The sequence below is a fragment of the Puma concolor genome, chromosome D2 (genome assembly GCF_028749965.1).
Source record: "Puma concolor isolate L17-30 chromosome D2, mPumCon1.1.hap2, whole genome shotgun sequence".
Lineage (NCBI taxonomy): Eukaryota > Metazoa > Chordata > Mammalia > Carnivora > Felidae > Puma > Puma concolor.
Window position 1 is genome coordinate 75,010,920 of NC_141677.1, and position 11,509 is coordinate 75,022,428.

Genomic DNA, 11,509 nt, shown 5'->3' on the forward strand with positions numbered 1-11,509 from the left:
GATGTGGGAGCTGATCCTATGAGAAATGGCTTCTAAACATCTGAGGTCACAAATACCTGTTTCACTGGCATGTACCTTGCCAGTGAACCAAGTACGCATACAGGTACTTAATACAAAGGAAAATACTCAATCAAAACATTTTTATTGTGCTAATCATAGCATTCTTGTTTTTAAGTGCATGCCAACAAGAACTAATTATGCTGGGCAGTGGGCCATTTTCTAGCTCTTTTCTCAAAGATATGCAAACCAAAGCATAGACATCTCAATACTCTACTCACCATATCATCACCTCCATTCTCCAGACAATACATGAAGAATTCATGGGCATAAATACCCAATGTACTGATTAAAGAAGAAAGAAATACATGTTCTAAAGCAGTCTGCTGGTTTCATGAAAAAATTATGCACCAGACCAGCGAAAATCAGTTCTGTTTTTCTTTATCAGTCCAAGGAAAGGATCATCTACAGTTTATCTATACTGACCTTTCCTAAGAATACGAAATTGAAAGCCACAGCTTCTGGAGGGTCAGAGAAAGTTGCAAACACATGCAGGTTTTGTTTTTGTTTGCGTGTGGAAATAGAGCTGGTGCCCATAAGGTGCCCAACAGACCTTAACTCAGAGCTGTGAACTGCTGGAGATTTTCATCAGCATTATTTGTGTTATGTGTGGTGTGATGTAGTATGGGGGGTGTGTGTGTGTGTGTGTGTGTGTGTGTGTGCGCGCGCTCCTCTTCGATACTGACTTTACAATCAGAATTTAGGTCACAAACTAGCAGCCTAACTGTGTTTATAATGACAACCTTACACCATTTTTTAAAAAAAGGTTAAAATGTTTTGTACATCTGTTTATGAAATTCAAAGGATACAGAATTCTTTAGACTGAACTCAAAATTCCAGCACTTCAGTTACATAGCTGAGGTCACTTTGTGAAAATCTATCAAGCATACTCTCAGGATCTGGGCAATTTCTATCTACACACACACACACACACACACACACACACACACACACACACACACGTCAGTAAGTTCGTACACACACAAAAAAGTTCTGCATTTAAAGGGCTAACGTGCTTTTTTCTATAGGATGGCGAAAAGACGCTATTTAGGCAGGGACAAGAAAAATGATGTTTTGAGCTCTTCGGCTGTCTGTGGGAAAAACATTCCTGAAGAAAAACCAGGAAGGCCCTTGTGATGGGCGCATGCTTGGAGTGTGAGGACAGCCAGGAGGCCAGAACAGACTAAGTGAAAGAAGAGTTATAGAAGATAAGGTCAGAACTGGAGACATGGCCAGGAGTGAAGTAAAGTGGTGAATGAGTTAGACCCACACATACCTTTGAAAGGGGAAACAAGTTTAATGTGTCACCTAGCAAATATCTGACATATCTCTAGTAAAATGTCTGACAGATATAGGATAATCAATAAACGTGTATTCACTTAGTTATTAAACCAGATACAGAAGTTTATTCAGTAGGTGTCCTATATGTGACATTTAATATCTCCAATTAGATAGATACTATTTGTTTCCATTTTACAGATATAAAAACTGAAACTAGGGAAGAGAAAGCCCTTTGTTCAAGGGTTCTTGCTTGGGAGAGTGAAGTCAGGTACATATTATCCCCAAAGCTCTATGGACTGAGACAGACAACTAAGTACTTCTCTCTGGCCTCAACCCAAAAGAATAAAATAATTCCATAGTAGTGGCAGTCTCTACTTAGCACCTGCATTTCTACTCATCTGAAGGTAAGTAATTAACACCTATACCTCCTTCTTCCCTACTACAACTACCGTAAGTATGTGGTTTTATCCGAGTCTTAGCAATTTGGCAAGGAACATTTTCAAACTAAACTTCTGTAAAACTTCTACTAATAACTAGGTAGTTGCTTTATGACTCTCCAGTGAAGTATGATGTGCTCTGATGCCATGCCAAAAGTGCTGGTAGGTCCTAGGACTCCAGAAACAGAACAAAGGGATTTAACTGCACTTGTTTCCTGGTGACATTGTTCTGAGAAAATGGAGAATACGATAGGAAGAAATGTAAGGGCAATATTTAACTTCTAAACATGGTATTGAGTGGTAGAAACTCTAACTTGAAATGTCAGATATTCTTACTGAACAACTGATTCAAAAAGGCTCAGCCTGCTGTATGGCATTTTACTAAGAGGAGAAAAAAAAAAAAGAGACTGGTCACACTTTCTTGAATAGAGGTTTTTTAGGAATGTCTGAGCCATATGAATCCTGTATACCTTCTAAGAAGGCCAACAAAATTATTAAAGTGCTTAATATTTAAGCACATTAGTTTTGTTATACTTACAGCAACAAAGTTGTACCTGTCTGTCTGTACTTACTACTCAACCTGGAGTCTAAGGACTCCAGGCAGGTTTGGAGGGGACTATAAATTTCATGAAATCAAACAAAAATCTGTGTATACATTTTTCTGCAGAGAGCCACAGTTCTTATTAGCTTTCCAAAAAGATAAAACCCTCAAAAAAAGGCTTAAAAGTACTTTCAACATATATGTACATCTGCTCCTTTTCTGTAGACATTTAAAGCATAGCTTTTGTCCTGTTTTTTAGTTTCTTCTTTTTTTAAGAGTTTAGAGCAAACTTTTTTTTATAAAGAGCCAGATAGTTTATATTCTAGAATCTGTGGGTGCATATGGTCTGTTTCATATTGTTCTCTGAACAACTTTAAATGTAAAGTTTAGAATGTAAAAACCATTCTTAACTCATGGGCCTAATACCAGCTTGTTTTAGAGATCTCTGCCGAAACAACACAGCACGGGCTTTGGGAGTCCAGACTTCTTTTTCTTTTTTCTTCTTTTTCCTGAGGATTTCAAGAAAGTCACTAACCCCCTCTTAAGTCTCAAGTTTCCACATCTTTAAAAATGAGATACTCAACTCTCCCGTAAAGTAGTTTTAAATATTAAGTGAGGCAGCAAGTATGTTGAACCGCCCACACAATGCCTGGCATATAGTTTAGGAAACTGATTTTATGATTCTTGCCCCTGCCTCATATGATAATCGTTAGTAGTACTTGTAAGTCAATATGAAGTGCTGATCAGCAGGCATGCTCCTCCCATACAAACTACTTTGTAATGATCTGTTTTGGCTATTTCCAGGAACAAACTGGAGTTTTCCTGGACAACCAGCAAACCTGCACGTTACTGATGAGAATCTAACAGTCTCCTCGTCATTACTCTTCTCCCTTCAATGTGTGAATTAAATTTCTAGAGCAAAGATTTATCAATACATTATTTTCCATCTAAATAGTTATAAGTGCCCAGATCATAATAATTCAAAGAAGCTTAAGAAAACCCAACTTGCAAGAAGTAAAACCAGCATCAGCTGAAGTATACTTACATGTACCAGGGACCCTAAGGTTACAAAATATTACACAGCCCAAAGTCATCAGCAGAGATACTGATCTCCTCTTCCTATTCCTCACAAAACTGAAGGTTTCAAATACATCCAAAATGCCATTATGTTGAGCTTCCATTGTTCTTTGTTTTCTCCAGAAAGACTAACCAGCTAACTATGTTATAACCATTTTTTTTTATTTAAAAAAAAATTTTTTTTTCAACGTTTATTTTTTGGGACAGAGAGAGACAGAGCATGAATGGGGGAGGGGCAGAGAGAGAGGGAGACACAGAATCGGAAACAGGCTCCAGGCTCTGAGCCATCAGCCCAGAGCCTGACGCGGGGCTCGAACTCACGGACCGCGAGATCGTGACCTGGCTGAAGTCGGACGCTTAACCGACTGCGCCACCCAGGCGCCCCTGTTATAACCATTTTTATCCTTCACCATACCTATCACAACACTAGCTAGGTATGACAGTCTTCAGGAAACAGTTATTGAAAATAAGTATTTTAGTTTTTTTAATGTTTATATAGTTAAAAAATTTTTTTAATGTTTATTCATTTTTGAGAGAGCACAAGTGGGGGTGGGGCAGAGAGAGAGGGAGACAGAATCCAGAGCAGGCTCCAAGCTGTCAGCACAGAGCCTGACGTGGGGCTTGAACCCACGAACCATGAGATCATGACCTGAGCCAAAGTTGGATGCTTAACCAACTGAGCCACCCGGGCGCCCCAATGTTTATTTATTTTTTTTGGGGGGGGGAGGGAGGGAGGGGCATAGAGGGAGGGAGACACAGAATCCAAAGCTGACTCCAGGCTCTGAGCTGTCAGCACAGAGCACCATGCAGGGCTCGAACTCATGGACCACGAGATCATGACCTGAGCTGAAGTCACACACTTAACCGACTGAGTCACCCAGGCATCCCTGAAAATAAGTATTTTAGAAATGATTTTATTTATCTAAGACAATAGTCCTTGAATTCTATTTATATAAAAATATTCATCTGAGCAGCAATAAAAGTAAAAGCACAATTAAAAAATTAGCTACTACATCATTATTCCAGAACAGCTAGAGTGATACAATAATGTCCTTGTCTGTACTTTCCCCAAGAATCAAAGACTGTATTTCTACTAATTGTTATTAAGTAAAACTATGATTCCTATAATCACTAAGGATTTTAGAGGCTATTTTCAAGTATTTTCTACCCTAAGACACCTTTTAAAAGTTGTCCATATATAGAAAGAGTATGAAAGAGAAAGTGAGTAAATATAGGACATTACACCTTACAAATGATTTTGACAGCTTTCAGTGAATTTACTTTGAAAAATTTTAAGACATAACTCAAAGCCATGTTTACTTCAAATAATCAGTAAAATGAAAATGCTATAATTAACAATCAGAGTAAATGTTTTTCTTCATCATCTCAGAAGACAAAAGAGAAAGGAATTCAATTACAAACCACATTACAGAGTATGAGGCTTTTCAGACCAAGCCTAATTTAGTCCTCTGAAATTAATGGTATATTTAGAGAAGATATAGGTAAATACCAACATGCTAAAAAGCTCTACCTAACTAAACACACCTGGTCTTTTGGTCCCTAGTCTATAGGAATATTTGAAAAATTTCCACAAATACAGAGCAGAATGCTTTTCAGGAGTAAAAGAACAGAACAGTTAGGACAAAAACAGTCACGTTCAGAAGATATTCTATGAACTTGAAGAGTGAAGTTTTCTCCCAAATAACTGTTCCATATGCATTCGTTAAATTCAAATCTCATTAAGTAGATATCCCCTTATTTGTCAATCAGAGAAGTATATGCTTACATAGTTAACGACTTATTTCACACTAAAGCAAAAAGCCACCAAACTTAAGTGAAAAGCAGCCACTATGTACTTACTATCACTGTACTGCAGAAACGGAAAATGTTTCATGAGATTTTTAAAAAATTTCTGGCAGAATGATTTTTTTAATTCAACATATCAATACTTTTTGTAAAATAAAATTGCTTAATGAAAGTCCCTTGAAAGATAATAATGCTTAAAGAAGGGTAAAAATAATCACCTTTTACTATCCAGCTATTAACTCTTCCCATTTTCACGGATTATGAACAGTACTGCTCCCTTTAGGGACGGTCTCAAATTCATACAATGCCGGGCCAGACAAGTACCATTAAGTAGGCGGGGACTAAAACCTAAGCCTAAGAACTTCCTGCAGCTGCTACTAGACCTCCCTCTCCATCCTGTTATTGCTAGAAGGAATGCAGGCCATTCCTTCCAATGTTTCCTAAGAGAACCCAGAATTCCATTTTTATTTTGATTTTGATTCAGTGTTTATTTATTTTTGAGAGCGGGGGAGGGACAGAGAGAGGGAGAGAGAGGGGGACAGAGGATCCGAAGCTGGCTGTGCGGACAGCAGAGAGTCCAACATGGGGCTCGAACTCATGACTTGGGCCAAAGTTGGAAGCTTAACCAACTGAGCCACCCAGGTGCCCCCAAGATCTCCCGTTTTTAGATACTGGCAATTAAGAAACAAAAAAATACAGTGAGGTCAAATAAAAAGTACCTGCAAACTCAATCTGGCCTTTCTACATGCAACTAGTGCTAAGACACAGCAATGATACCCGAGGAACAAAAACATCGTGAAGAATCTCAACTATGTGACTCCCAAATTCTAAACTCCCCCGGACTATTACTCAGATTGCACACTGAAGGTGGATTCTCCATGTAGTCAAAAATATTAGGGGTAATCTTTCTCTCCTGAAGACTAATTTTTTAAAAAGTACTACTTTAATTTACTATTTTAAAGTGTACATTTTAGGAAAAAATGAACATTTGAGGGAAATGAATTTAGAATTGTATCAGTAAAACTAGAATTATAATATGTAGAAAGTGTATACATCTTACAACTCATTTCTTAAAAAATGTTATAATGTTTTACAAACTGTGTTAGTTGGGTAAAATGAAGTGTTAATCATAGCAATCCTTAGAAAGCAACCATTTGAACTTTGAATCTGTAGATTGAGACATCAGGAACTGGCATTCCTGATGGGCCACCTTCACTTCAGCAACATTAAATGGAAAAACAAATAAAGAAGGGGAGAAGTGACCATAATGTTAATTGTCAAGGATGAATATTATATAAGTGCCAACGGATCCTAAGACCCATACAATTTTCTTTACTGCTTTAGCTCTAAGTAGATTAGACGGCTCTAAAGGATAAAATAGACCTTCTATTTGGAAACAAAATAGATTAAACATTTAAATGGATTAAAATAGAAATACTATGTATGGTAGCACCCAAAGATTTAACCCTTCAAGGATCTGCTCTCAAATGTCCAATTTAAGAGGGGTGCCTGGGTGGCTCAGTCAGCATCTGACTCTTGATTTCGGCCCAGATCATGATCACCAGGAGCCTGCTTGGGATTCTCACTGTCCCTTTTTGCGCCACCAGCATGTGCACGCGTTGTCTCTGTCTCTCTCTCTCTCAAAATTAAACTTAAAAAAAAAATTCCAATTTAAGAAAAAAAAACTGTAGTTACACTCTTCTCAGAGTTCTCAGTTAATTTGTAAATGTACTTCCACATGTCATAGTGATAGCACACTTAAAAAACACACAAACACGGGGCGCCTGGGTGGCGCAGTCGGTTAAGCGTCCGACTTCAGCCAGGTCACGATCTCGCGGTCCGGGAGTTCGAGCCCCGCGTCGGGCTCTGGGCTGATGGCTCGGAGCCTGGAGCCTGTTTCCGATTCTGTGTCTCCCTCTCTCTCTGCCCCTCCCCCGTTCATGCTCTGTCTCTCTCTGTCCCAAAAATAAATAAAAACGTTGAAAAAAAAAAATTAAAAAAAAAAAAAAAAGAATGTGGATGATCTCTTACCTTAAAAAAAAAAACAAAAAAAAAAACACACACAAACACAAAACCTTAAGAACAAGATGACAGGGTTGAAGGAAAAAGGGCAGCTCTGGCTTTATCAGGGCTGGATTTCCCTACAGGACAGCGGTGTGACCTTAAGCAAGTTTAACTACTTTGAGCACCACTCCCTCAACCATATAACAGGGTAAACACTAGCTACTTTAATTCTCGTTATGAGAATTGTGATACATCTTAAATGTATTTTAATTCATCCTCTTAACTGAAATTTGAATCCGTTCCACAACCTCAGTAGTTTAAAATACTTCTGGCAGAAGAGCTACACAGACAAGAGAACTTAACACTTTCTGAAGCAGCCCTTTTCATCCTCACACTTCTATTATTTTCTTTTACTAAACTAAAATCAGCTGCCTTGTTACTTCAAACCCCAGCCCCCACCGATCACATTCTAGTTAAGTCATAGTAAGTATGGCTAATTCAGTTCTCATTAAACTTTAAGCTCCACCAGGTTTGAGGCTGCTCAGTATTGAAGCCCTGACACTAAACAATAATAAGCACATAGTAGGTGTACAACGAATATTTGCAGTGCGAGATTTGTTCTGTGCAGTATTTACTGACTGACCACTGAAATGCCTTCTGATATAAAGAGCACAAACGTGTACATTTCTAGAGGTGATCATTTAATGTGTAAGGTTTAAAACTGGAGCTGTCATATATAACCAAACACATGCCATGTTTTTAAAAAATCCCGTAAGATACAGTAAATGAAAGCAATTTTGCTGTACCTTAGATGGTGATGCTATTCAATGATACAGATGATAAAGTGTCTTCAAAGCAATAACCCTACTAATGTCTCCATAATGCTATTCATAATTTCCTTGAGATTTAACTGCATTCCAAGTCTACATTAAAAAAAACAAAACAAAACCTCAAAATGATATCCAACCTTATTGCCACTGGCTAATCTGCACACAACCCCAAATTATAACTGAGCCAAATTTTATTATCTGAAAGTTACCCCAAAACCATCAGAGTTGAAGTTGAGACAGAATACCAAAATCTGTGACTTTTTCTTAAGACTTTCTTAGCAACACACTGCTATAAATAAACATCTCACTGGCTAAACACTAGAACTCATTTATAATTTAGTCACTTACATTCCAGAGTTAAAGAGTCGGTTTCATAAAGTATGTTCTACTTCACAGAATAGGAAATCAAACACCGTGAACATCCAGTTCGCCACCCTCTGCAAATCTATGGAAATATTTCCATTACAAAGTAAATTTCTCCTGCCAGTCAACAGTTTTAAGCTGTCACTCTGTGCCACAAGGCTAAACAAAACATAATTAGTGAGGTATACCTGCCACATACACAAGTCAATAATCCATATCGAACTGAAACATAAAATATCTCTGGATTCCCTGGGTCGCTGTTACTTGACATCGTGGAAGAAAATCAGTGAACCAGAAATATGCAACTTCCACTAAAAGGCCCTAGGTAAGGCAAGTACCAGATGGACATAGTTTTATAAGAAAGGACAAAATCCAAGAGTCAAACATTTTAATGAACAGAAAAGCAGAGGACAGAAAGCGAGATAAAAAAAATTCAGCTGATGCAGAATTGCCATGTATGACCCTTTCCGCTCCAACAAACCAGACCAAAGTAGATGAATCCCCTATCCCTACAAAACGCCTTGCCCATTTAATCAGAACAGGATACTACGTAAAATTAAGCCACCAGATCCAGGAGAGTTTCCAAAAGTTAAAATCACTATCACTAAAATTCCTTTTGCAGGGTGATCCGGGTACTGTTTGAGAAACTTGTACCCGGAATTGCCGTAAGAGGCGCAGGGTCTAGGTCTGCGTTAGGGAACCCACCGCAAAGGGGCAGAAGACATTAACACCACATCTGCGGCGAATTACGCTACGTGCTGGGTCCCCACTGGCTTTCGAGTTGCTGCGGGAAAGTAATCCTTTACAGCAGATACCACACCTCTGCCCTGAAAGTTGCCAAAGCGCCATTGCAAAAGTGGCCTGCAGTTGCCAAATGGGAGAGCCTCCGGCTATCGGCACGCTTCTCTTGCCTGTACTTTGTGTCCAGGAACAATTTCTCAACGTGGCCAAGGTGATGCTGCAAAACTGCCTCGATGCAGCAGCCACAAAAGGAACAGCTTCTCCACAGTCCCAAAGCCGCCTCCTGGGGATCAGGGGGACCGCCCTTCCACTTTCAATACGCTGCTTCTGCCCACGCCGTCAGCACCCTGAGTGCCCACGGACACGCGGAAAGGGTTCTGGCTCACATTCCTGCACTCTGGGAGCAAGCGATGTGCACCCTCCTCGCCTTCATCTAGGGTCCCGTCCTGCCAGGCTCGGGGAGCTCCCCGGAAAAGCAGGAGCTGGGGATAAGCCCTTGCCCTTGCCCTTCCCACGCAGGCGGCAGCCTCCCGCCCAGGCCCGGATTCCCGGCAGCTAGGCATCCCCCCCTACCCCTCCCCCCCCACGTGGCTGCGGGGCGTCCTTCCCCCACCCCCTCCCTCTCACCTGATCTTGTAACTCGGCAGAGTGTGCTTGCGCTTGATGATCTTCTTGAGCTGGTTGACGATGATGGAGGTGAGCTGGGGCATAGGCCGCCCTTCAAACTGGGAGCGCACCTCGAAGTCGATCAGCGGGTCCTCCACGAAGGAGAAGAACCAGTGGGTGAAGGGCACGCGAGTGAAGACGAAGCGCAGCCTCCCCACCACTCGGGACAGCTTGACGAACAGGTAGGCCGACTTGCCGAACACCAAGTCCACGTCGATGGCCAGGTGGAAGCCGCCGTTGTACTCCACCTCCGCCTCGAAGGCCAGCTCCTCCGGGGAGGTGGCGGGCAGCGCCTCCCCCTCGGGGCCGTCCGGCTCTCCGCCGGCCGAGGGCACCACCGGCCGGAGGAGCCGGATGGTCTTGATGAAGGGCACGGTCTCGCCCAGGAACACGTCCCGCAGGCTCAGCCCCTCCAGCAGGCGCCCGGCCGTCTTGGTCTGCAGCAGCTCCTCGAACTCCACCTTGATCTTCTTGGTGACCCAGCGGCGGGCCAGCGCGGTGTCCCGCAGCTCCCGGAACAGGAACAGGATGGTGGCGTTGAGGAAGTAGCAGGTCTCCCGCGTCGGCGGGGCGGGGGTCTCGGGGGCCGGGGTCGCGCCGCCCTCGGGGGGCCCGCCGGAGGGCTCCTCAGCCCCGCCGCCGCCGCCATAAAGGTACTCCCTCAGGGACAGGCCCGGCACCGGCTTGAGGTAGCGGAAGCCGTCGCCCGCGCGGGCCGCCTCGTCCGGCGGCGGCTCGGGCTGCTTGCGGTACAGCAGCAAGAACTGGGTGAGGAGCGTGAGGAAGGAGCCCAGCACGGCCGACGCCAGAATCATGAGCAGCAGCCCCATCCCGGCACCGCCTCCGCCCGGGCCGCCCGGGCCCCCGCTCCCGCGCCCACAGCGCCGCTCTCTTCACGTCGCCGCCCCCGCTGCCTCCATCTTGAGGACATCGGGCGGCGGGGTCGGCGCGAGCGGCTCCCCGGGCCTCGTCCGGCGGCTCCGGTCGGCGCGGTGCGGCGCCCGAGCCTGCGGCGGCCCGCGACTCCTCAAACGCTCCCGGAGGCAGCTGCTGTGGCGGCGGCGGCGGCCGCGGCGGCGGCGGGACGGAGGGGGCGGCGCGGCACTCCCTCCGGCCCGCGCTCATTGGCCGAACGGCGCGTGTCGTCAGGAGCGTGCTCGCTCCCGGCGGTGTCGCCTGGCAGCCGGCGCCCGGGCGCGCGTGCTCGGGTCCCTCTTCACCTCCCGGGCGCCCTTCCAGCCCCGCCCCCCAGGCCAACATTCCATTCCTCCTCGAGCCACGTGGCTGTCACTTCTGGAGCCGCGGACCGGATCCGGGGGGATGCCTGGGGCCACCCGTTGAAGGCTAAGGAGGCCGGGCGTAGGTGGCGTGGCGTGTTCTTGATCTCCGTCCTCCCGATGAGCCCCTCCCCCGCTCTTTGGCCGCGGTCCCTGCCTGTTACCTCTGCTGCAGTGTGGTTCTTCCACTCGCGCCCCTGAGAGATGGGCTGGCGGCGGCTTTCCCTGCAGGGCAGCGCCGCAGAGGATCTGAGCTGGCCGTTCGGAGACCTCCCAAGCCGAGCAGAAGACTGAACTGCTTCAGAGCCCGCCGTCGCTGACCGTCAATGCGACCAGCGGACGCTCTGCGTCTGCGAAGGGTGGGCCTGGGAAGGAGGGACGGAGAAAAAACGGCGTAAGATGCAAACTAACTTTACCGGCAAGGTGGAC

General features: G+C 44.4%; 1 protein-coding gene across 1 annotated transcript in view; it reads right to left on the reverse strand.

Moving 5' to 3' along the window:
- The window catches only part of PDZD8 (PDZ domain containing 8), a 74,142-nt gene extending 63,252 nt beyond the window's left edge, over window positions 1-10,890 (reverse strand). The window contains exon 1 of the mRNA XM_086680972.1: window positions 9,765-10,890. Coding sequence (XP_086537098.1) covers window positions 9,765-10,633 — 869 coding nt within the window. The 5' untranslated portion in view covers window positions 10,634-10,890. The remainder of the gene's footprint in view (window positions 1-9,764) is intronic.
- Window positions 10,891-11,509: the final 619 nt, after the last annotated feature.